Genomic DNA, 26,712 nt, shown 5'->3' with positions numbered 1-26,712 from the left:
TGCTTCTGAACAAAAACAAGGGAAAAAAAACATAAGTGATAGAGAAAAAACAGCCAGTCAGGTAAAGTCAGAGGACGGGGAAAGCCAGGAACATTAAATAAAGAGGTTAAATAAGGGGGTGATGGTGGTTATAATGACTAACATTTAAGTGTGGAACATAGTGACCTTACACACAACTCACTGGTAAATGTGTGTCAGGCTGACATGGGAAATGTGATAGTGACATTCATCAGCTGCAATGTACTCTAATACTTCAAAAACGCCATTCAAGGTTAAAGTGTACTTCTAACATTGCAGGTTGCAATGACTTGTCGATGCTAATGTGTCAGCCTGCACGTGAGTGTGTTATCATGCATAGTATATGCCCTTTCATGTGTTTGCAGATACAGAGAAGGAGTTTGCTGTCAAGCTTTGAGTGTACGTTGACCTGCTTGCTCTGTCATACCTAACCTGACAGAGATCACAGTGACCTGCTGGAAGTGTAACGTATCTGAACAACTGAGGTCAGTGAGACAGACTAAGACAGGATGCAGAGCAACCCAACATCTGTAAGACATTTCCCGTAAAGAACAAGCTGAGATAGAAGAGAAGAGCATGTGAAGTGACTGGATCAGCAGAAATAGAGCAATAACTTCAGAGGATGACTTATGACAGTTGCAACACTCTTAATTATACAACATTATCTGGCACTGACCGGCTGAGGAAGCCTGGGAAGGACAGGCGCACAGGGTATCCATAACGGATCATGCGCACCATCTCAAGCACCCCAATGTACTGCAGCTGGGTAGACACATGGAAGCTGTCAAAACTGTCTGGCTGACCACTGGAGTTGGGACGCACACACTCCACAAAGTGGGGAGTGCAAGCCTGCAGTTTGCTGATCACGTCCGACAGTGAGTTCTGAAAAAGGGAAAAAGGGAGAAGATACACTTGAAGGCACTCACTGGTAATTTTATAATCAGAATAGCAGATGTTAATGACAGAATGAATAACATGCCCTGATTAACAACATTTAGTCTTTGGGTTGGAAGAGCACTTTGACTGTTCTTGTACAGTAAGCACTATAGAAGGAAAGGGTAGGCCCTCTGGCTTTTTTTTTTTTTTTTTTTTATGTCGTAACTTGAAGTGCGAGCCACAGTGACTGGAGTGAGATCACACTGTGTTTGTAACAAAGTGGTCTGATTTTTGGGGGAGTGTTTCTCTTCTAGTGGAAAAAAAAAACACAAAGAGCTCTTTGCTCTGTCTATTAGTGAGGAAGCTTTTCTTCAAGCTCTGAATTCACAGATGCCACATCCAAGGTCAAAAAGACACACGCATGCACACACACATCCACGTACAAGTAAACACTTACATCTTTGTTTTTTCCACGCCTCAAACTGACGTCAGTATATGCTCCGCGAACCCTTAGGTACAAAGCTAAACACCTCACCCCTCTTCTTTGAACGTCACCACCAGCATTCACATTCCTCCAAACATGCATATACACACACACAAATGCGTGTGCATGGCACACAGTGGTTGTTGTTCATTGTTCATTCATTCATGTGGAGGGCTTCACGTTTGGCTTGGTACAGCATCATTTTTCTGCCCACTCTCTCCTTCTCTGCCATTCCCTGAGGGACTCATCAGCCACAAGCCCACAACTCTGATTGTACAACACACTGGCTTCATTCAGACCAAAGGTACTGCTTCTGTGAGCACATTTCAGCCTCTTTATGTCACCAGCAGACAATAAGTGGATATTCAGTAAAAGACAAAGACAAAGGTAAAACAAACAGAATGTTTTTGTTTGGTTGTCATCAAAACAGTAAATTTTAGTTGTCTGCTGAGATTCCCCAACAGTAGAGGGCTCTTGTATTTGTGGCACAGTTCCATTAAACAGATGCTTCGACAAAAGCAAACACTGCTGGAATCTGTTGCTCTTACCAGGAAATAATCAGGTAAACATATGAAAGAAAAATTGGTTTTCCAGACAAGTTGTTCAATGTTAAGTTGTAACAATTCTTAACTCGTAGAAGAGAAAAGCCCATGCAGACTGGAGTGATTCTTACCCTCAGCTGGACGGCCACTGTGATGGGCCCACACCTCTCTAATCTTTGGAGGAAGGAGCTCGAGCCTTTCTTCTTCAAGATCTGGCAATGGAAAGAGATAATAGGGGAAAAACATATTACACAGACCAAATCCAGCCGTGTGCTCTGACAAGATATGAGATCAGAATATTACAGTTCATTGATGCTTTATAAGATTTTTGCAATCAAACTAAACAATTCCACTAAACTATGTCTCTGTCATTCAATTGTGATTTTTCGTAAGGTTTAGTCAGGTTAGTTTATTTATAGATCCTGACTGTCCATACTGTAAATCTACTATGTTTCTGTACACGTAACACCTATTGCATGTCTGTCCTTTTCCCTGTCTCATTCAAGGGGTCTAAGGACAGAGGGTGTTGCATACTGCACAGATCGTAAAGCCTCTTGAGACAAAATTGTGATATTGGACTATATAAATAAAACTGGCTTGACTTATTTACAGTCTTACACTCAGTGCAGTATTGCAATATTGCCTAATGTTACCTTATAAGGTTGCTGGGACAGATCTGAAAGGTGAAAGGGGTCTGATGTAAGCCTTTGCTCTAGATGGCTAATGAGCCACAGAAACTGCAGGCAGGACCCTCCTCAGGAGGTTACACAACCAGCAAGCCTTTTCACTCACAGATGTGCACCACTACAACGTGCTTTCCAAAACATTAGGGCAGATAAAATGGAGAGAGAGACACAGAGATGGGGGTAGATGGGGTAGGGGTTTAGACTGAATACTTGGTATATAAATAATATTGTTATCAGGTGTGTGATTTGAGTTTTTCTGTTTGTGTGTCATGAGAAAAGTGTATACACACACAGACTGTGCTCATGTGTATGCATGGTTGTGGATTTTCTGTCTTTTCACAGGGCTATACAAACAAATCCAATTCCCAGAAGTTTATATATAGCACAGTGATGGGAAGTTTCTTAAATTAGACTGTTGTTTTTTCCAAAAATACTATCCCTGTGTTTCCCATTGATCAGAACAGCAGTCAGTTGCCAGTTAGAACAAAAAGCTTCTAACTGACTGTGTTGTTTGAGGTCATCAGTTCCTATATTTCATTTATCTAGTTTCAGATGGTAGTGGGATCAATATTCTGTTGAACACATGTGCGACTCACATCTACTGGAAAAATGATATTTAATGGACAGAAAATTCAGGTCTTAAGGTTTAAGTATGTGTTGCCGTCAGATGAAGCTACAGGTACGGAACAACAAAACACTGTAGCACTGGACTCTCTACACTGTTAACAGTGTACTGTACCTTGGTAAGGTCATGGTACCGCCGAGGCTGTTGGGGGACAGAGTTGGCAGTGAACAGAGAGGCTGATGGCATCCTGTGGAGCAACAAGGCAGCTTTAGGCCCCCTCAGCCCTATGCGGCCATGAGCTGCTGGCACCAGAGAACCAGTCTGAGTCAGCTTGGACTGGAAGAGCTGCTGCAGTAGCACACTCTCACTAGCTGCCGGGCACAAAGCACAAACACACAGAGAGGGAGGAAAACAAGAGTGAAAAGAAGCAACAGCATTGGTGGAAATAAGGGGGTGGAGGAGAATAAGTAGAGGTGGGATGAAGAGATATAAAGAAAGAAAGGAGGAACAGTGAAGAGGATGTAAACAAGGAGGGGAAGAAGGAACAGAGGAGGAGGGTGGGGAGGACGCATAAAGTTAGGCTCCATGTAAACAATCAGTCAGACAACAAGAGGGGGTGGACTATGCCACTCGACAACACGTGGAGCGGTCCACAACAACAATGAGCTCATTCAGAAAGCCAAACAACATGTGTGTGAACGTGGGCGTGCAACTTCTTTCTGAAAGGCTGATAGAGAGAGAGAGAGAGAGAGAGAGAGAGGTGAGAGGAAAGGATGACAGGTAGGCGTACTAAGCAAAGACAAACAAACATAAGTCACACTCATTTAAGGACTTAATTACACACAGCTCCAGAGGTAATTGGCTGTTCTTTTAAAGAAATCTTTGCCACGACCTTGCCCGATAGATTCCTTCGGCCTCCTATTAGCTTTCGGTTTAAACGTAAAGAAGAAACCCCACTGTATGTGTGTCAATGTGTGTGGATGAAACGCAGCGAGGCATCTCCTCAGTCAGACGGAGGGATAACAGCCAAGTGTGAGTGAAGGGCTAGCTTTGAGAAGATTAGCCTCATCATGGAAATTGTAGCAATTAGGCTGCTGGACGCGAGGGTAGTCTGGCAGTCACACAACGACTGCCTGTGTCGTGCTAACCGCAACACCCCACATCTGGCACCTTCTATAGACAATATACACACAGACGGTGCTGTCTGCTGGATATGGGATGAAACGCACACACATACAAACACAACCACACTTAAACAAAGAGTGGTTTTGTGCGTTGTTAGTTTGACAAGAGTGCATCTTTGTGATCGAGTGTGCACTGACGCCACAATGTGCTTATATGTGTGTTATTGATTGGGTACTTACATTTCATTGTAAACAAGAGATTCTGAGGAAGGAAGTCTTTGTTTCTGGTAAGTGATCCTGTGAGATCATATGAAACCTGGGGGAAAAACAAATTGTTCATATAAATTAATTTAAATACTTGTACAGTGCATTTACTCTTACATGCAACATAAAATAGTCATCAATATACCAATTTACATTTATCTATATCTTTGTAAAAGCTACAAGATGTCATAGTGATTTGTCTTTGTGGAAAACCTATATAATATTTTTTAGTAGGATTTATTTATTTAAATTTTACAGACACAAAATCTCTGTGTCTGTAAAATCTGTTGTGACAAGTGTGGTGTTCATAATGCAGAGTACGAAGCACAATCAAACAAACAATCATTGTCAAGCATGTGCTCCTGGTTTTTGAGCGTGTGCATTCAAAACAGAGAAAGTAGTTTTAAGAAGTGTCAATAAGCTGAGGTGCTGACTCTAATTCAGATAGATGAAATGTTGGAGAACTTGAGTTGGTATGGGTAAGAAAAGATGCTTGAGCTTTAGCTCCAGTAAATATAATGGTACTACAATAAGACTGACTCACGCTCATAAAATAGAGTGCACAAGTGAAGTGCATGACCATGAGAAAAGTAACAATAGAAAATCACACACTTGACGGGTGTTTGCTGAAGCCACTCTTAAACATCCTACAGATAGAATAAGAAACTGTAAGGCATAAATCTAGTATTAAAATCTACCTATTACATTATTTTAATAGTTTTAGGAATTGTTTTTACTTGATTTTCTGATTGATTTTCTGTTTTAGCAAACACTATCTTGAAGGGGAATATTTAAAACAGATATATAGCATTTTTCTGTTTATTGTTCAGAACTAAGACTCAAATCTTCTACTGCAAAAACAGCTAATCCTGATATACACTGCATTGTTACACTGCCCAGCCCTACCACCTCTACATATAATAATGTAACACAGGCAGACCTGTCCAGCATAGTGGCTGACAGTAAAAGCTGGGCCCTGGTCTTTAGGTGGGGGGTTTCCATTGCCATCCTTAGTAGTGAGAGAGAGGCCGTGAGTTGGACTGGAGTCCAGCTGGGCCGACAACCTCTTGTACAGTGTCTGCTCTGCTGGCCGCAGGCTCTGGCTCTCCTCATCTAACACGCACAGCAGTCCCTGAGGCTTCTGGAGGAGGAACAAACAAATGTTCATATGTTATTTATGTCAGTCATGATCAGAACATCTTTTTGTAGCTCTTTTATTGACCCCCCTAGGGCAGAGTTGCCCTATGATATCAAAAAGCTTCATTTATATTTTGTGTTTAAATTTTTTAGGCATTTCAGCCATTAGTGATAACATATTGGTGGCTGCAAATTAAACCAGGGACCATGTTGCAATTGTGTTGTAAGCATCTTAACCAAAAGGACATCAGGACGACCAGTCATATGTCAGTTTAATTTTTATTTTTGTGTCTTACACTACATGCTTCATTTTTGCTGGATGTCTCACTTTCAAATGAAATTTCAATTAGGGAAAAAAAGTGAAACAGCAATTTGCTAAAACCATCCCCAATTCTGAAATAAAAGACATAAAAAGAAAAAAGCCTGACACAAAAAAACAGCTTTCTTGAGTGATGAAATAGTCTGTGACTTTAACTTAGCCGTGTGATTTTTTAATCTTTTATCAAAGCTCTGGGTGGGCTTACAATGTTGAGTTAGATCATGAGAGACCAAACTGGACTGGACCGGTCCTAACCAGAAACGTACAGTACCTGAAGAAAGAAGTCCAGAACGGCAGGCTGGGTGCAGGGGGAGCGTGGGGTCTCCATGGCAATGCCCTCCTGCAGACACTCAGCCTGCTCCTGCTGGAATAGCACCTCAGAGACATACTGCCTCAGCCGCTCATTGGTCATGTTCACACACAGCTGGAATGTACCAAACACACACACTTAGACACACACATCAGCCTGTAAGCACACACTTCAATGCACACGGTGAAGTTCCTCAGAGACACGCTGCTGAATGTTTGTTTTTAGAGCAAACAAATGCATGAATACAATCTCAAACATAAACTGCTGTGGCACCAACAGGGAAGGCAATGGGGCATAAATGAACTGCCTGACAACTCATACAACACACCTGACCCTGAAATTATGAGAACTGCTTACAGGGGCGCCTCCTGCATGGTGCACACAGAAATGGGCGTCCCTCTCCACGGCCTCTCTGCTACTCCACTATAATATGGACCAATATGGACCTGCTGAGGCACATGAACTCTTCCTAACCCAGCAGTCAACCAATCACAACAGAGGGAGGAGTCAATCAAATGGGTTTGTCTGGCATGCGTGCTTGTTTATCACATTTCTGCTTCAGTTAGATGTCCATCTTTTCAACCCAGGATCCTTTGTACTCTGACATGTTTTGCATCTAACATGAAAAAAATTGCTAGACCAAGCAAGACATACAAGCCGGGGGATAAAAGCATCTTATGATAACTTGCTAAAAAATAAAGGCAAAATGAAAATACTAATGCTGAATTTAGTGCCCTGTGGCCCTTAATTTTATGTTTGCAATATTTATCCATTCACTGAAAAGACTGAATGCTCATTCGATGGATGTGTGAAAATCATAAATAAACATGGCTGAGTTGAGCATCAGAGCGATGCCCTGACCTACATGTTGTCTAATGGCCTGCTGGATTGAGAAGCGCTGATTTAGAGTTGTGTAATTCTCTGCTGCAGACGGCTATAGTTCTGTTTCTCTTTCATCGATGTCGTCTTCAGCCTAGTCTAGTCTATTAAAGGCTCAGTCCCAGCAGGTGGTTGATTGAGTTAGCTCATTAGCAAAGTGCTGAGCAGGTACAACACACCCCTGACTAACACAGCTCTAATTAACAAGAACTAATGACCCTGATCATGCTGCGCATGTGGAGCATGCCTGTCTACCTATGTGTCTGTACGAGTGTGGATACATGTGTGTACAAACATGTCAGGACTTGTTTGTCACTGATGTGCCACTTCTACTGTAAGCGATCATCATGTTTGTTTATCCAGAACTTGCGCCTACTTTTCTCCTCTCTGTGGGTGGTGGATAATTTGTGTGTTTTGACCAGGCTGATATTAACAGGCAGCTCAGCAGCAACAATAGAGGGGATGTATGTAGGAAAGAGGCGGCACTGCCACCACCTGCCAGAGATAGTTTCTCCTTTTTTGCTCATTTTGTTTGCCTCTTCCCCTCTCTTCCTTTCTGGTGCTCACTCTTACACTCTCCGTGACCTGAAGAGATAAGGTTATGCAATCCCTCACTTCCACTTAGATTAGAGAACATCCAGAGGTAGAGTAAGGCCACTGACATCTTAGTGCCTCACACACACGAACATCATGATCACATGCACATGCACAAAAGCAAAGACAAACAGTGGCCTTAATAAAAGCTGGGAGACAGCAGGTAGTTCCAAAGGGCAGACACGTAAACTGTAGAGTAGCAGGAACAAGGGGACAACAAGAATTACACCACAAGACACCCCACACATAGACAGACACACACACACACACACACACACACACACACACACACACACACACACGCACACACACACACACACACACACACACACACACACACACACACAGTGACACACAGACTTGTCTGCCTGATCCCTGCTGGTCTTACAATAGAGTCGTTTATAATAACAGTGCATGCTTGATGAGCACACGGCAGATTTACAGCCCAGAACAGGTGAGCTGTTGTAGAGCTGCACATGTTGTGCTCTCTACACTACGCAATATAATCACACACACACTGCCAGACCGAAAACAAGCAGTGTTGACATGCTGCGCCATGCGTGTACTCGTGTAGTATATGAAAATATACAGGTACACAAACACGCTTGCAGTAGAGAAAAACACAATAAAAAACATAAAACATTCTTTTTAAAAAAGATGAAGATTCATATTCTTTATGAATCAAATTTAATTCCCAAATCATAAAAAGCAGTTCCTGTTCATTAAAAAGTGTTATTGCTTCTCTTCACCTAATACGCTGAGTTAGTGCATAGTGCAGTTGCATATAGCTGATGTATGATGGTATGGAGACAGAAAAACCACATCAACTAGTACAATCGTTGTTGCAAAATATAATAATGTGTCCAAGAGGAGCTCTCAGTGGCTAGTACAGGATGGATTTGTTTATGTTTTCAGCCAGACCGTTGAATATTAAACATAACTATTAGCAGTTAAGCTAACTCATGTTGCTCAAACTTACTGTATGACCACAACAATAACAAAGAAAACTGTTGAATATTGTAAAAACTAAATTCCTAATACAAAACATGCACACACATACATACACACACACACACACACACACACACACACACACACACACACACACACACACACACTCATTTGAAGCTGCGTACTATGTATAACATCTCACACACAGGCAGCCATTGTATCAGCCGACAGTTCATCTGAGGACAGCTGAAAATCACGCCACAGTCAGCCACAGACCTCACCTCATTCATTACAATTACAGACTAAAATGTCCAGGCTAAAATAGATAACCGCCCCAAATATTTTAACAATCTGATTAAGATCTGTTTGAAATTACAATACCCCATACTATTCTGGGAGATTTTTATAGCTCAGGATGGCCTTCCAAACCAATGATATAATTCAAGGAATGTCATAAATGCATTTGGCTTAATTAGGAAAAATTGTCAGCTTAAAGAGAACAGGGACACAACATTGATGGGTTGTTTTGGGGGCTGGAGGCGGACTGAAATCTAAAAATAGTAAGGACTGTCCCACCTGCTCAAATCCATTCCTTTGAAATTCTTCAAACCCAAATATGTCCAAGATACCAATTTCCAGGGCAGGATCACTGAAAAAGATAAATAAAAACCAGGATAAAAGTGATAACTTATCTGTTTGCTTGCATCACTCTGGCGACAAGAATTATCATGGTTGTCTGCAGTGTAAGAGTGCATGTGTAATAACACTTCTGAAGGGGATGTGCCATGAGTTGTGTGGTTGACAAATTTATTACATTCTGTGGTTTGTGCGTAAACAAGTCAAAGCACAAACACATTCCAAAAGTTGTAGCCTGGGTTATGTGAGATAAGACTTCCCAGCATCAACAACACCAAGAATCCTATGGTCTCCACCTGGGAGTGTGTGTGTATTATATGTGTATGTGTGTATTTAAGTTTCTGTATGTGTCTGACACCTCCACATAAACCTTAGGTGCGTCCTCCACATCTCTACACTGTTCTTCAGTACTTTTTATTTTAGTGTAGACGCCAATTCGTGCATGTCATGCAATGCAAACTATTACAAACCTCCACTCCAAACCTTGTGTCAAGTTTCATTATCAGTTTTGTCACTCCACAGGCCATGACTGAGCTACTGCCTGTGTGTAATGGCAGATACACTTCATTAGTGTTGTGTGTGATAATAGATATCAACAGCCTGGGCTTCCAAAGAAATGTTCTGGTGGTTTACAGTGAAAACACCCAAAGGCATGCATAAACAAACACATGCACGCACGTGCGCGCACACACACACACACACACACACACACACACACACACACACACACACACACACACTCAGAGCTGTACCCAATGCTGTCATCCTGTCCCTGAAGGTAGTCGTTGATACTGTTGACCAGATAGCTGAAGAGGCGTCCATAGATGGCCTTGGCAAGCTGGTCTCTGTACTGCTCTGACATTTCTAATGTGTGGCGGCGAGTGATCACATCACCTGACACAAAGAGGACATGGTAACACAATTAGCACCTGACAACTGGAATGGCAGCAAAGTGACAGTGCAGTAGTTTTGATGTTCATTTTAACAAAGTCCTTCTGTGAATAGAACTAATTCTTGCTAAAGAAAGACCCAAAAGTACTGGCTGATTTGATCTTATCACAAACATCTTGTTATCTGCATCTATGCTGGCTGACAACTTGCAGTACAAAATATCCAAATATATCTTTGAGGTTAATTTAGAAATAAATGTATTAGTGTTCATCATTTGTCGACCAGAGAGCACTGACAAGTTTATTTCTCAACCACAAAGTGTCTCTCTCTTTGCATATCTTGGTCACAATAAGGGAACCTTTCAACACATTTTTATGTTATGTGTTTATGTTAAAACCTACATACGGGGCAATATACTGTTAAAAGATTTTTAAACTCTTAAGTATTACCTGTTTACATAGGACTTGCATCAGCATCAAAAATGAACTATAGGTCTGACTCTAGTTCTTTCTGCTGACCATCCGGAGCTATTTGATCTTACAGGAAAAAAAAGATTCCTGGTGTGATTTTTCCCTTTTTTTGCCAATCGGAACTGTAATCCGTATAAACTGTGGTCAGTTGTCGCCCAAGACACACACTTAAGAGTCATCACTGCTGCTTTTTGAAATTTTTGAGGTTTTTCCTCAACATGTTTTTGCAGTGGAGGAACAGGACGGGCCAAGTGATGGCGAAGGCTAGTGAGTCGGTACCTTTGAAGTATTGAACGTCAGAGGTGAGGGCTGTGCTCAAGTCACTGGAGGACACCTGCAACATTCCAGCAACTGTGGCGAGGAGGACAAAGAGTGGTAGAGGCAGAGTAAATGACACTGACATGATGACAGGATGAAAAACATCAAAATAACAGCATTAAACATTAACTGAGCATCAGAGAGGCAGCGCTGATAACATCCCAGAACTCAAATGGCTCTTCGCAGCTCTGACGATGATATCATGCAGACAAGCTGAGCTCTGCTATTGCTCACTCCTGCTTAATCGATCAGTGGATCAGGCAGCAATTAGTCATCAGAGGACTTCTGAGCAGAGCCCATATACCAACAGGAGAAGGTGACAGCAACCCAGAAACCCTTTGCTGATATCACTAGCCATAACATCACATCTCCCTGACAACGATTGTCTCTTTCCCATTCAGGCACTGATGTCATTTGTTTACCATCTCAAAAAAGGTCAGGGATCACCGGAGCACATGTAACGGCTGCATAATGAAAGAGCCAGACAGAGAGAACACACTGCCCAAATAGTGGGAAAGTGTGTGTATAAAAGTGCTCTCTCCTCACCATAGTTACATTTTGGCAGGAAATACAGCTCACCAAACAGGTGATTGTCTGGTCTTTAGCTAATGCTGGTAAGCTGCCAAGCAGAATGCCAAGGAAGGGAGACAGAAAGAGGGGGAGGAGCTATGATGACCATGTAAACAAGAAGAGACAGTGTAATGCACCCTTCCTCCTCACCACCTCCACACTGGGTGAAAATGTGGCCCCAGTTGTGATGGGGGCACTGACCTCTCTCCAGCAGCTGCAGGTCAGAGGGGAAGGCTGTATTGGCATCTGTCAACGCAGTAAAACGTAGGTCCCCAATATGGAGCACAGCAGATAGCAGTGTAAACACTGAGTCAACCTCCTAGCAAGGAGAGAGAGCGAGAGAGAGAGGCAGTTGAAAAAAGAAAAAGAGAGAGCAAGAGATTGTATTAATCCCTAACTCAAAATAGTCGCCAGAAAATGCACTGATTAACTCCTCTTTTTATGATGTTTGCTAACAACTTCACTGTCCAACTGTTTTAAGAATTTACTTGATCTTTTTTTAACAATGAAACTATAAATTTACAATTTATTTTCAAACATTCATGTTTTCAGTAGCAACACATGGGCTTGGAGATGAGGGTGACAGACAGAGAGGATGTCAGACTGAACTGAGAGACTGAAATAACATTATTGGTTTTGAATTTTCATGGGATTTTCAAAACAGAAATAATAACAGAAATATAGAATAACCAGCATGATCCTTCTCTTTACCAAAAATGCAAAATACAAAATACAAAATGCAAAATAAAAAAAAGCCACTAAAAATCCAACGCGAACACGTAAACCCTCCTCCTTCCATTCACACACTTCCCACTCTCCCTTCCTCTCTGCCCTTGAGTAGAGGACACTTAATGGAATACCCCATTACCCACAGCTCTGAGAGGGAGGTGTTTGAGTTTGAGGGGGTGTGTGCGTGTGTGTGAATATGTCTACGTGTGCACTCTCTCTCAAGGCAGGATATTGGAGCTGATATCTGGGAGATAAACACTAAGCATTAGTCTCTGTCTGATACTCTATACACAGAGAAACCCCCCCACTTAGGGAGGAGAAGAAAGGGAACGAGGGAGAGAAAAGGAGCGATAGGGAGCGTTAATGACGACTGACCTTTGGGTCTGGACTGGGAGTCGTCCCCTGATGAGAGCTTAGACAGAGACCAATGGGTGTTCCACCACTTCCACTCCTACTCCCCCACTCCTTCTTCTGTCCCTCGGTCTCTCTCTCTTATCCAGTGAACACTACTGCCCTCTGATAACAACACTATCTATTGCTCTGCTCCTCTGTCCTGTGCTTGCCTGCGTGTATCGACTGCTGCTGGATTAAAAGGTGAGATAGTGGTCACTCACTGCTGACAGATGCTGTCTGGGAATATAAGAATAGAACCTGATAATGGCCTGAGAACACAGCTGGTTGAGTACAGGATGGACTGTACCATGGCTAACTGCATGCTTGCTTTATGCATTGGTCACAAATTTCATATGGTCTTTAGATAGATAACTGAAACACATGCTGAGTCCCAACTCAGGATCTGGATCCCAAGAAATCCACATATCTGTGCCAAATTAGTCTGAATAGATGATGCTTGTCTCATTTCAAATGCTTCTTGTGCCTGAATTGGCAGGATACACTGTTCCACTGAGGCCTTTGCAGCTCTCAGTATCTCAGAATCCATTCTGCAATGGTCAGTTATTTAGGTATGAACTGGGATGTGACTATTCTGGTCATGAAATTCGAAATGTTTGATTTATCACATTGTCACATTGTAGCCCAGCTAGAATGTGAACACGTTTAGGGTTCAGTTTGTCGCCCTTTGAAGGACCCATTTTTATGGACTCAGACACACTTATTGGAATCAGTTTGTGCCCGCAAAAAGCTGGGGTTAAATTTCATCAATGACATCTTCAGGGGCCATTTCAGAGTCTGTGATATCAATGCTTTGAATTATTCCTGTTCTCAACAACCTTGGAATAAACTAGTTCAGCAGAAGGTGTATGCAGTGCCAATCGATACCTGCTTGTTGAAGCCCAGGGCTCGCAGGGCTTGTTTGACTGCTGCAAGCCGTTCCCTGCTCTGGGCAGAGGCTGTGGCTACTGGAGGGTTCTCCCCTGGAAATCCTCCACTGAGATACCTGAAGTAAAGACAGAACACTGAATTAACATGGACCAATACTTTGGACCAATGCAAAAACAAATCAAGCATAGAGGATAGGGTGAGGTCTGGCCTTTGGGTGAGAAAAGAATGACAGGTGAACCACTTCTAAATAGTACCCATGTGCTCAGTAGTAATTAATGTCTATGAATGGGGCAAACCCACATAAGGGTGCATATACACAGACACATGGATGTGGAAAATTGATACGTTCATGTATGCATACATGTACCAACACACTCTCCCTGAGGATATCAAATATAAATGTATTATAATTATAGGGTTTGGGCTGAGCCACAAATTGTTATCTATGCAGCTTTTTAGCAGCATGTAGTTCATGTGATTAGTAAGGTCTTTAAAACTGATCCTTTAAGTGTCTGAACTCTTAAAAGATCATTAACCTGAAGTGCTCTGTTGGGCCTAATCACCAGCTACAACCAACAATCTCCTTTCACCAGTGAACTAGGAACTAGTAATATGTGCATGGCATCTGACAGCCACGTACCTATGAGCCAGGACATTGTTGAGGTAAAGTGCGCTCTTCTCCTCAGGCGACAGGCCTTCAGCCATCAGATAGAAGATGCCGAAGTTGTGTTGGTGAGGAGGCAGGTGGACCAGACGAGACTTCTCCAGCATGTAGGTGTACACACGGGCTTAAACACCAAATGTGAATACTTTAACAACAGGAGTGAGTAAATACAATTTCAGCAGTGTTGAATATAGTTGTCAGTCCTGAACATTAAATCTGTCTCCACTGTTCAATGGCCAGTGCTCTCTGATCAAATTAACCGGGGTAAAATAAGGTCAGCATGGTTGGAAAAATGGAGCACAAATAGAAAACACCATAGCAGCAGACCGATGAGCTTTCACTGCCCCCTGCTGGTGTTTCTCCACTTTGCACACAAGAAAATTACATCTTTACAGTTCTGTCATTTAATCACACAGTGAATCTTTTATATTTATGTCTACTGTACTTTCATCATTAACTTTGATCCAGACAGTGAAAACAATGACATTTTGTTATCTTTGCAAGAAATATTCTATGTATTTAGATTATCACAAATAAATGGGATAAAAAGATCTAAGAAACATTTTATTTCAGGTATAGCAACACTATGACACTTATCACCTTTCTACTCCTGTCTACTCCTGTGTCATGTGGAATAAAAAAACATACTACAGTGTTTTCATAAAGTGTTCTGACCCTTTCACTTTTTGCACACTTTATTGTGATGTACATTTAATTTCAATGATAAAAATCAAAAACTTGAATCTCTCATTTAGCTTTGCAAACCTCAATTTGAGGCAGTTTATCCCACTCTTCCTGGCAGATCCTCTAAAGCCCCATGAGAATGGATGAGAAGTGTCTGAACTGCCATATCCAGCCATCTGGGTTTTGCCTGGGCCTCTCAACAAGCACAGTCAGAGACTTGTTCTGAAGCCACTCCAGCAATTCTTGCCTCGGGTCATTGTCGTGCTGAAAAGTGACCTGCAGCCCCACTCTCAGGTCGTCTGCACTCTGGAGTAGGTTTTTCTTCGAGGGCCTCTGTATTTGGCTGCATCCATCTCTCCTACAATTCTGACCAGTCTCCCTATAGCTACTGCTGAGAAGCAAGATGTTGCCACCATCACCATCATGCTTCACCGTAGGGATGGTATAAGCCAGGGGTTGAACAGTGTGGAGTTGTGAGTTCACCAGATGTAGTGTTTCTTGCTCTGCTCAAGAGAATCTTTTTCCTCATGGTCTGAGAGCCTTTTATACCCTAACCCTCATCTATGCCTCACCACAATTATATCATGGTGGTTTACAGAGAGTTTAGACTTCATGACTTTGTTTTCTCCTGACATGGAGAATGAATTGTGGGACCTTATATACACAGGTGTGTGACTTACTAAATTATGTCTGATCAACTCAATCTATAAATTCTGTACTGTTCTGAAAAATTCAATTTTGATCAATCAGTAAAGTTGTAAATAGATCTCAAGGACAATTGAGAAAACATCAGCACAATGAATCTGATCACAGCTTGGAGTGGAGTCACAGCAAAGAGTCTGAATGCTTTTGTAAATGAGAGATTTCAGTTCTTGACTTTTAATAACTTGTTTCTAAACCTTCAAAAAACATGTTTTCACTTTGTCACTATGGAATTCTGAGTGTGGACTGATGGGCAGCTTTATCTACTGAAAATTAAATCTACTTCACAATACAGTGTGCAAAAAGTGAAGAAGTCTGGATACTTTCTGAAGCCACTGCACATGGAAATGAAAGTAACTCGTTCACATGCATAGTGACAGAAACGTGGGTTACCTCTGAGCAGTGTCCTCCTCTTGTCACAGTATTGAATGGTCAAAAGCTTGATAAAGCGGCTTGAACTGTTGTTCCTCTGGGTCTTTGCATGACCAAAAGCCTCCAGAATACAGTACACCTGTATATTATAACAAACCAAAAGAAAACTTAACAGTGCTTTACAACATCTTTTGGACTGACTTTTACTGTGGAGTAAATGTTCTGTTTCCATCCTCTTTTCCAATAATGAAATCAATTTACCTTTAGTATCTCTACAGCTGAGACAAAATAAGTTGTACTCCCATTCCACTTTCTACCACTAGATGTCAATATGCATCCATTAACTGGGTACTCAGTATTTTTTTTAAATTTTTTTTTTGGTCCCAGGATGATCAGAGAGTGGGCTGACCCAGATATCGACGACATAAGGATGACTTCATCAGAACACAGCACTCACACTTCCCGGCTACACACGGCTTTGTTACCAACAGACAGGTTGGGAGCAGAGCGGGTGAATTGTGTTTTAAGCATCACCAACAAATACAAGCAGTGGCAGTGATATGTGCAGACTTAAATGACAGATTTTTCTGTTCTTTCTGTCGGTTTTTCATACACAGAAGGTGGGGAGGATACTAAATTCTGACCCCGCTGAAACATTTTTTTCTTTCATGAAAATATCCTGATATGTTTTTGCCTACAAAATCTTTTTAATTGTAACATCTCCTGATTCACTGGAAAATATTCCATTACAGGTACTTGTTGATCTTTTGTACTGTACTATCTTTTTTCTTTTACCCAATCCTCCCTCTATAGCCAGAAAAGGAGGAGAAGGAGAATGAACTCCCATCTAAGAATAACACACCAACAATTTTCTCGGCTACAAATGGTTCTGTTCTAAAGAACGAGCATCACGGAGACAAAGTCAGCGTAGCAGAAATCTTAATGATGCAATCAAACGTGGGATTTGAATGCTCAAATGGTGTCTCTGACAAATGAACAGCTATCGAGCTGAGAGGAAAAGACGACCAGCACTGGCTTCATACTGTGGTGTGGTAATCTATAGATCTATTCTCTCCCCCACTACAGCAACAAGGAACAGCAGGATGCATGCACACACCTACGAACACTACTTCACTGAGTGCTATCGGATTTTTTTATAACAGAGATGACATGGGGGGTGGAACAATAAGCACAATAAGACAGGATGTAAGATTCAGTCAGTGCCTCGCTTTGAAGAGCACAAAATATTCATGAGTTTCTTAATGAGGACTCATTGTGTTGAGCACGGAAATAAAAAAACCACGGATGTCTACTTTGAGATTATTTTCTATTTTGCAAAGTCAAAGCAATGAAACAAGTGCAGGAGAGCAACAAAAGATTCAAGACTCATGCTCAGGATACTGCAGTTACATCACATGCACCTTAGACATACAGTTTTAGCCAACCCACCTGAAGTCTGCTTTAAGCACAAAAAAAGAGGAGTATCTTTCAGACAAATCAGCCCAGACTTACATGTTTCATTCTGGGATCCAGTGCGAAGCCTTTGGGGCTGGAGCGGGCTGTCAGGTGTCTCACTATGTGCTTACATGCCTCTGATTTCCCAGAGCCACTTTCCCCACTACACAGATGAAGACAGAAAAATGTAAATTCTTTGTCATACATTTTTTAGGTAATGTTGTTATTGTTTTACATGTTGTCACTTTTGTTATTGTTTCCTGTCTTTATGTTGCTGTGTTTAATACTGCTGAGATGTGTACACATTTTCCACTATGAACAATTAAGTTGTGCTGTACTGTATAATATAGTAAAGGGAGTTTTTGCTCTACTATACAGTATATTTACATTTTCAATAAATACAAACATGGGCAAGTAAAAATAATGAAATGAAATGACCATTAAAGAAAGCTAGAAATCAGACATAAAAAGCAAAACTTAATAGGATAAAAATCTGTTTGTTTCTTTGTGTGTTGCACTGCTCTGTATGTCTCAGAAGAATAGGTGTGATGCTTTAGTCATCAGGGTGTTCACATCACCTCAGTGACATGTCTCCACCCAGCTGACATCACCCCTTCAGGGACCCCCTTTCCATTAAAATTCCAGTCTATTTCTCTTTCTCACACCACTAACGTCGCTCTGTTGACCCCTGTTTTCACACACTGTTACTGCCACAACTTCTGTCACTGGAGGCCCGTTTTTAATTTGGCACTGAGTAGATATTAAAGCTGACATAAGGTACCTCTACAGTACATGCTCTGACACTCACCGACATGCAGAGAGTTGAGACTGACGTAGTAACACCAAGCAGATGGCTTCAGAAGGTCAGAGGCCCTAACTAATGGCCGCATTGTGTTGTAGTGCTGTTTGTCTGTGAGTATGTGTGTTGCTATATTTCCTACTAATGGCCCTGCTGAGTGTGAGGTCTAGGGGCCTTTTCACTGTCTTTTCATTTACCACTTTTTATTAGATTTCAAGGGCATTTTGTTAGAGCACAAGCCTCTGGGGATCATAGCCGCTGATGCCTGTAAACTTGTAGGAGCATGTGAGTGTGTGTGTTCTTTGGTGTATATGTCAAGAGACACAGACTTAAACGGAAAGGCTCAATGAATGAGAAATAAGAAAAGGAGTGATAAAGTGCAGTAGGAAAAGAATGAGAAAGTGAGTGTACATGCGGATGCTCAGTACAATGTCCCTGAATGCCTGTATGTGTATGTGTGTGTGTGTGTGTGTGTGTGTGTGTGTGTGTGTGTGTGTGTGTTTTCTGTGTGTGTGTTTCTGTGTGTGAGTGAGATGGATAGCCTGTGGCCAGGGCGCATTAACTCTCTGCCAGATTGGTTACAACTCAGTGGGAATGTCACTGGAGAGCCGGAACGGGATTTAATTGCAATCAGGGAGCTGCCTCCGTCCAGCCAAGGACAAAGAGCAAGACGCTGTAGTGCTCCCAGCAAACATTCATCTCCGTGTGAACGCTGAACAGGTCTGCAGCTCAGCTCAGGGTGAGATCTATTAATCTCTCAGGGAGTGTTTAACAGGTGTATGGCAGAGGGATGTGGACAAACCAGGTGGCCAGCTGAACTTGCTGACATTTTTGCCACGGCAGAGAGTTCAGTGTCTGTGTGGTGAAGGACGGGGTTGTACCTTAAGATGAAACACTGCGGGCGTCTCTCCTGTAGCATCATGTGGTAAGCTCTCTCTGCTGAAGAGAAGATGTGAGGTGGCAGAGACGAGCATAGACGACCTGTGGAGCTCAGGTACAACTGACTCACCTGAGAGAGAGAAACAGAGGTAGACACAGTCCATTAAAACATTGCAAAACTGTGATACCATACTGCGTGTAACTTACACTTATACATACCTGTGTGTCCATCTCACTAACAAGGTGTTAGACACTTTGCTGGTTTACTTTAAAACCACAACCTAAAAGCCAGCAGATGCACAAACAACTTATTTCTATGCCATGCTAGTGTGACAAAAAAAAGTAAAAACACTTCCTTTGCTTCTGTCTTTTTAGGGATTTAACAACATATCACTGAATAATATGTTGCAGTACAAAAATAAGCATTATGGAACTGATCGTAAACCACAGTATTTTATTCTTCTGCTTAGTTTTATCTAAAAAAGGATCTGCTTCTAACAACACTGCTTTATTTTAAATTAGGAATGATCTAAAACCTGATGAAAACCTGAAAAAGTTGCACAATTTTGTCATCATTTAACTTTGTTTAAAACATAAGTGTATCAGACAGTGAGCCCTCATTATCTATCATACTTAACTGTACTTTACTGTAACAAAGTAACCTATCTGTAGCCAGACCAGCAGATGTGTGCCAGCACTGTGTCTGTGGCCACAGACAAGTGAGAGAGGATGGGCTGTGGACCACCACCAGACCAGAGGGGGTGACAGACGACCAGCAGTTCACACATGTTGTGACATATGTCCTTCTCACCCTGGCTCCTCCCTGATCCTCCACACATTTCTCTCAGTTGGGTATAGATGCCTGGAGTGGATCCAGACACAGGCAGGAATGGGACAGCCAGAGGGGGCCTGGCTCCATTCTGTCATGACAGTAGAAGATGTCTCCTCCTCCATTCAACCCCTCCTGGGCCCACATGGGCACGCACTAAACTGGCGTTAATTCAGCTATTTCAAAATGTGTCATCCGCTATTTAAAATATGGTTAAATGTTATGATTAATATCACAACATTGAACAAATGAAGAACGACAGCCTGATAGTCATTCACTGACAGTGTCCTCTAGTTGTTAGAAATGTTAAATATGCTGTTTTTCACCATAATTCAGTGTAATAAACCTGAGAGTGTGTGTGTGTCTTGCTAAACTGGATCCCTCTATTTCCTGGCTGATGCAGAGTCAGCCTTATGCTGTGTATCACTGACAGGAAGAGTGCATTATTTATCAACCACAAGGTCCATTTCATCTGTTCATGCTCTGCTTACTATACTGCAAACATCCCTCCCTTATGATGTGATTTTTCATGTAAAATGCAAAGCACTTCCAGACATGCAAATTCAACATTAGGAGACCTAAGCGTGGTATATCTTGTACGATTACCTGAAATAGAGCTTATTCACATGCCTGCTTACCAAAGTGGAATAGATCGGCAGCTCTTTGTTTGGATTGACCAGCAGAAGGATGTGTCCGATGTAAGTCTGCAACAGAGCACAAAAACACACCTGAGTCATCTTCAACTCAGTAACTCACAGAAAACAAGAAGATCATCCAATATCATGAAACCTTTATCTTTTGGGTGTGAGGAGGCACAGCTCTGCTTCGATGGACAGTGCTGTAACTACAACCTAAAGCTAACGCTGACCTTAAAATAGAAGTGCTGTCCCGCTCTTTCTTTAACATCAATATTCATGTTGGTGACCACCTCTATTAACATAAAGATATGATAATTTCACAACAGAAAAAGGCCAGGAAGGGACCTTCAGTGATAACCTCAGTAATGACCTTTCTCCAATAAAAAAACACCCCTCCCACACAGTTTACACACAAACCCAAAGGCCATTTAGATAAAAATAACCAACTCTCAATTTCTGACCCTTTCCACTAAACTGCTAACAGTCTGTTTCTCACAAAGAGCCCTGGAGGCTGTTTGAAAGCTAACACTGTCTCCTGGGAAAGCACAGGTTTTGCTAACATTCTGTAACATTCTGCTCTGTCCTTAGGCCCTGGTTCAAGGTTAATGACTTGAACAAATTCCCACTGCTTGCAGACAGAGGGAAATTCTCCTAACTTTCCTGCAGTTTTGTGTTTTTAACTGGGTATAAAAAATATTCAGCCACCTTCCCTCACTCTCACTCTTCCATTTAATCTCATGACATGCTTGTCAAAAATCCAGCCTTCATCAATGTCTTCTCTCATATCCTTCCCCAGTCCCTTGCTGCTTTCCTCTGGGATTTAGTGTTGCACTGGTTCTTCTATCCTGGCAGAAGGCAGCAGATCACTCATCAAAGCCCCATCTCTGACCACCCTGCTGGGAACATATGGAGTGTTCACTGCCTTTGTCCACTTGCTGTTTCTGTCCTTCACCATATCTTCGCTTTGTTCACCTCTTTCTTGAAATGTTCTGTTACTGTATGTACGTAAGGTCAAACACATTAGATATAGAAAAAGGAACGATAAGAAGGACAGAATTGCAGAGAAATGGAATTATTTGGCCAAATGAAAAGTGAAAGCTGTGTACTTCAAAAACTCAGACTTGAAGCCAACACATTTATGTCTGGACAACAATGCGTTACTGCATCCTGTGCACCACCATGACAGAAGATTTATACACAATCAGATCAGGCTTGTTCCAATATACTTATTGTAGCTGCACTTTGTCAACCTACTCTTTTCTTTTCATCGCTTCTTCTTCCAAATGGACTTTAACTCAGTATCCAGCCCTCATTATGCTGAATTCTAATCGTTTCTCTTTTCTTCATCCACCACTCTACTTCCTTTTATTGTCATCCCCTTATCTGTGTCCCCTGCTGTGGCTAACCCTACTGTCTGTCGCCCATCTGGGTTTCTGTAATAACAGACTATTACTGCCTCTTCACAGAGTGGAGAGCACACCGGACAGCTCTACATTGATTTGGTTCCAGTCTTTATAGAGCTCAGTCCCAGTGGAGAATTATGGGCCAGGCCACAGTCTTCAAGGGAAGGAGAAAATGACAGGAATATAAAATGGACCAATTGTTGGAGATGAAGGTATTTTACTCCTGTATATAGTTATGGATTTATCTTTCAAATTGATCTTTATTGATTTTGCAATTGTCACCAGTCAAAGTGTGTGTGTGTGTGTGTGTGTGTGTGTGTGTGTGTGTGTGTGTGTGTATGTGTGCACCTGTATATGTGCATGTACATTAAGATTAGGCACCACTCTTACCCCAGTCAGTGGACCAGAACAGAGGGGGCAAGGGAGTCAGCTCATGAACACAACCTGGTGCGCAGACTCAAGCCTTAACTGCATTCAGAAAAATAACTGTTTGTTTCCACTGACTGACTGCAACAGTAGTCACAGGTCACAAATATGAATATTATTTGCACAACGGGTCTTAAAGCTTAAGGACGTACACTGTGCGTGATACACTGCGTGAGAGGTATATAAAAATGTACATATGACAGAGGTAAACCCACAGCAGAGCTGCTGGGTATAGAGTACATGAGTCTGTGAGATGTGATCTAAACATCATGTCCCGAAATTCCCAAACCACAAACAACACAACATTCCACTACAAATAAACGAGAGAGGCCCAGTTATGCCCAAGAGAGAGAGCGTGTGTTTGCATCTCTCTGTCTTCTGTGTGTGCTCAGCGTTCTAATGCATGTTTAATGTTGACTGGGATTCCTTGTTCAGTGGCACAAAGACAGTGGAGTCTTACATAGATCTGGTCATTGCCAAAGCGCTTCTGCATCTCATAGAGCAGGCTGCTGTCAGTCAGCTCACTGAGGGACGCCAAGTCGTCATTAGGTGCCGGGGGCATCAGCTTGACCTGAAGAAAATGCAGGTTAACAATTAAATTGAACATGTTGTAGTAAGCTGTAATGTAATTATGTTGCAAATGTCAAATGTAAAATTTGTGTTTTTTTGAATCTGTGTTACTATCTAACTGTGTGGCAGGAACTGTAACAAGATGAGCTACCTGCTCCAGTTTGCTGGCTCCAGAGCTAAAGGGGCCATCTAAACAATTGTCCTGGGAGGGCTGTCCACTCAGAGCTCCACCTGCCTCTCTGAACATGGCACATTTCTCCAACAGACTGTCTCGCTTGGAGATAGGGAGACACAAGGGGTTCCTGTATATTATGTGGATAGTAAAGGAGTTGGCAAAAACACAGCAGATGGAGGGAAAGGAAACATGTTGAAGGAAAAGTGGTGAATGAGAGAAAGAGGGGAAAAAAACATTATTTATAATCTGTGGTAACCGTTGAATAACATTTGTTCTTATGAGACTATTAACCCACAAGTTCTTGACAGGAGTGGTGACGTCATGTGATCCACCATCATAGCGTTGGTCTGTGGAGGGCAGCGGAGCGGAGGGGTCCTTCAGTCTCTGCAGCCAGCTCTCCTCTGCGCTCAGAAGCATATCAGCTATGGGCTCTGATGCAGCAATGTCTGGTGACAGACACACAAGACACAAGCCACTGAGTCGACTAATCAGATGACTATTTGAACTTCACTGAGACAAGTTTAATTCGATACAGACCAAAACTCAATGACAGTGGTGAAAAGACACTGAGAATTTGGTAATATTGTAAGCTCAAGAGCTTTACAACCTCTGCTGTGAAACAACCAGACACACTTTTCTGTTCTCCTGCCTTTTCCCTGACAACTCTTCTTCAAAATCAGTGTCGATGAACCTGCACTGGGGCAGAATGTGAGCCCCACTGAGGATCAGTCCAACTGTGCTTCAAAAGAAGGGAGTTAAGATCCCCCCTGTCTGTAATGAGGTCTAATAGGTCACAAGAGAGGGGAATGGCTTCATCCTGTCTTTTTATTTTCCATGTGCCTAACAACCCCCTAGACTCCCACCTCTTGCTCTGTCTTTGTTTCGTCATGTGGCTGCAGAGGGAGGGGTGCACGGTTCCAAGTGAAAAAGAAGGGGGTTGTTTCAGTCTCTAAGGGTGTCTCACGTCTTTTCTAAGCCTACATGCTAGAAAGAGCTATTGATTGAGGCCGGAGCGAAGCAGTCAGTGATGTGATGACAACATGGGGGTAAATGGTTCGAGGCAGCTATGATGTGCGAGGTAGATCCCTCTCTATGACACATTTCATCACGATCACACAAGAGACTCTGCTAACATTTACACTGACTACACTACAGCAGCAGCCTGGTTCAAAGGGTAACTGTAGAATAGATCTGTTCAGGTTGGAGATGCAGGGAATTTTACCCCTGCTGGATCCCCCCGTGTGTGGGAAGGAAATCTGGAAGATTGATCAAGATCATCAGCCAATAACGGCTTTCACTCGAACATTAATACAACTGAATTTAATAGAAATATGTTAATCGACACTGTCACGCCCATCGAGAGACATTTCACTGAGAAACTGAGGATGTATTGTTCTTTTTAGAAAAATAACACATATTAAAGAATTACAACACACACTCTTGGCTGATATGCTACCTCAATGCCTGCTAGCAAATACCAGCCGCTTATGATTAGTGTTAATATCCAAATTTAATCAGTGCACGTTTGTACAGGCGTTAATGTCTTAAAATGATTTCTCTCTTGCAGATATACTCAGATGTGCACAGATAAGTTCACCAGCGACTCATTATGAGGGAGTCTTACTCACTGTGTACAATGTGTGTGTATGAGCTTATGCTTTCTATCGTCATAGTGATTATTAATGCCTTTGAAAAACCTCAGCTGAATAAGTCAAAATCCATTTCTCTGCTTCTTTGCTTCATTACCTCCTGCTTGTTGAAACTCTCATTCTGACTGCAGTATTTGTGTGTGTGCATGCACACGTGTATATTAGTGTGAACGTGTAAGTGTGTTACCTGAGGGCTTGTCGTGGTTGCAGTTCAACAGAGTCGGGTTTGCCCCGCGTCTCAGGAGCAGGCTAACGATGCTTGTCTGTAAGAGATAGGAGAAACATCCACATCCATTTTTATAACATCCTAGAAAAAATTCTAACATTTCTAGGACACTATTAACAACATCTTCTCTCAAACCACCAATACATGACCTAAAAAGCATTTCATAGCAGATTTATTACATTTTTTGATCCTCCTGTTAAAGGTCATTGATCATAAGGTGGTTACACTCACATGTAGATAAGTAAATGCAGGAGATACTGTGACACAGGCGTAGAATTGAAACACTAAGCAGATAATATATACAGTGTATGTCACACATGACAGGTCTATACAAGTGTTGTCCCAGAATGAGGAGATCCTTTAATAATGAGCCAATCTTCTGTCACATGTCACAGTGGAAGAACCCTGTAGTCATCTACCCTCATTTCTACACAGCGTGACATGTGATGGCTGTCACCTCTGTCTTCTATTGTTCTGTCTCTGTTTTCCCTTTCAGCTCTGCTCACACAGGCTACATTCTGACTCGTTCTCCTTTCCCTCTCATTGCTCCTCCATTTTCTGGCCTTTTTTGCACTTCTCTCTTTCTCCACCTCACTTTGCCTCTGTGGATGAACAGCTGTTTCAAATCCAAGTGTATTGCACTATGTGTTCTGTGAATACTGATTTGTGATTATTGTATGTTGATATATCTGAAGTGCAACTCAATTTATGGATAATAGACAAGAAGCATCTTCTCTATTTTTTTCTTGGCAATGTAGGAAAGGTAACATGACCCTGAGGCTGCCTCAGTACATCAATAAATATTAAGACATCATTTCAAATTGTAAATGAAGTGACTATAGCTGATAATAATACACAAGAACCTATACAACCAGAGTTAACTCTAGGAAAATAATAAACCCAAAACATCCTCTCCTACAGTTCAGTTTTCAGACTGTTTGTGCTGTTTAAACAGCGTTTAAACTGTCAATCACTAACATGGAAATACTTGCTAGTGACTGTCAGGTGATTTCCACCAATTATTTATATTTTGTAAATTACTAGTTGGGCCCTGAAGTGTCCTTGAATTAGAGGAAAATAATTTTCCTTATTACTGATTCTCAGTTTATTGCATCAAAAAGGTTTCCCCTACACTTCAGCAAAAAAATCAAACCTATATTACAAAAAAATAAAGGGGTACTCCACCAGTTTTATTTTGTGTGTCATAGAGAGTACTACTTAGCCTTTGAAAACAGTTATGTCTTCTTTAGCCCTGAATGAGTCTGAATCAAGTAATTCCAGCTTCATCTTGGAGACTTCACATTCTTCAAAGAGAGCTACAACTCATGATACCCTCTGCTGCATTGATTTCAACCATTTGTTTTAATACAGCTTTTGTAAGTCTTCAAAATCCAAAACTAAACATACTTTTCTATAAGTCACAGTTCAAACTGCAGTGGAAGCAGCAGCGCTTCTTTGTACTACAGCAATGTAATAAGACATAATCTGCCTGATGGAGGAGAGTGACTTAGCACATTCAGCAGATTGGCTCTGACCAATGCCAACAGCTGTTCACTTATGAGTCTACAGCATCTCTACTGCCCACAAACCCTGTCAG

General features: G+C 41.9%; 1 protein-coding gene and 1 long non-coding RNA gene across 8 annotated transcripts in view; one reads left to right on the top strand and one right to left on the bottom strand.

Moving 5' to 3' along the window:
* The window catches only part of myo16 (myosin XVI), a 97,272-nt gene that overhangs the window by 24,947 nt on the left and 45,613 nt on the right, over positions 1-26,712 (bottom strand). For 6 of the 7 annotated variants that reach the window (XR_011690874.1, XM_071476518.1, XM_071476527.1 and 3 more), the window contains 20 exons: positions 25,077-25,152; positions 23,536-23,686; positions 23,217-23,367; positions 22,956-23,066; positions 20,667-20,732; positions 19,202-19,329; positions 17,579-17,684; positions 16,088-16,205; positions 14,285-14,432; positions 13,642-13,759; positions 11,836-11,953; positions 11,026-11,097; positions 10,138-10,279; positions 9,326-9,398; positions 6,287-6,439; positions 5,500-5,700; positions 4,536-4,611; positions 3,346-3,542; positions 2,052-2,132; positions 695-900 (listed from right to left, as the gene is read on the bottom strand). Coding sequence is in view for 6 of the 7 variants with exons in the window: in XM_071476518.1 (XP_071332619.1) it covers positions 695-900; positions 2,052-2,132; positions 3,346-3,542; positions 4,536-4,611; positions 5,500-5,700; positions 6,287-6,439; positions 9,326-9,398; positions 10,138-10,279; positions 11,026-11,097; positions 11,836-11,953; positions 13,642-13,759; positions 14,285-14,432; positions 16,088-16,205; positions 17,579-17,684; positions 19,202-19,329; positions 20,667-20,732; positions 22,956-23,066; positions 23,217-23,367; positions 23,536-23,686; positions 25,077-25,152 (2,492 nt within the window). In the remaining variant the exon portion in view is untranslated. Of the gene's footprint in view, positions 1-694; positions 901-2,051; positions 2,133-3,345; positions 3,543-4,535; positions 4,612-5,499; positions 5,701-6,286; positions 6,440-9,325; positions 9,399-10,137; positions 10,280-11,025; positions 11,098-11,835; positions 11,954-13,641; positions 13,760-14,284; positions 14,433-16,087; positions 16,206-17,578; positions 17,685-19,201; positions 19,330-20,666; positions 20,733-22,955; positions 23,067-23,216; positions 23,368-23,535; positions 23,687-25,076; positions 25,153-26,712 lie in introns of those variants that run through there. The other variant, XM_071476542.1, reaches the window with a different exon arrangement.
* Positions 12,734-19,163, top strand: LOC139620735 (uncharacterized). The gene is made up of 3 exons (XR_011690877.1): positions 12,734-12,957; positions 14,331-14,415; positions 16,454-19,163. It is a non-coding gene; the product is annotated as an uncharacterized lncRNA (long non-coding RNA).

Source organism: Trachinotus anak, unplaced genomic scaffold, assembly GCF_046630095.1.
Source record: "Trachinotus anak isolate AG129_WGS33_773 ecotype Australia unplaced genomic scaffold, CSIRO_AGI_Tana_v1 ptg000001l, whole genome shotgun sequence".
Taxonomy (NCBI): Eukaryota; Metazoa; Chordata; class Actinopteri; order Carangiformes; family Carangidae; genus Trachinotus; species Trachinotus anak.
The sequence above is the reverse complement of the archived record's forward strand: the minus strand, read 5'-3'. Positions and strand labels throughout refer to the sequence as shown.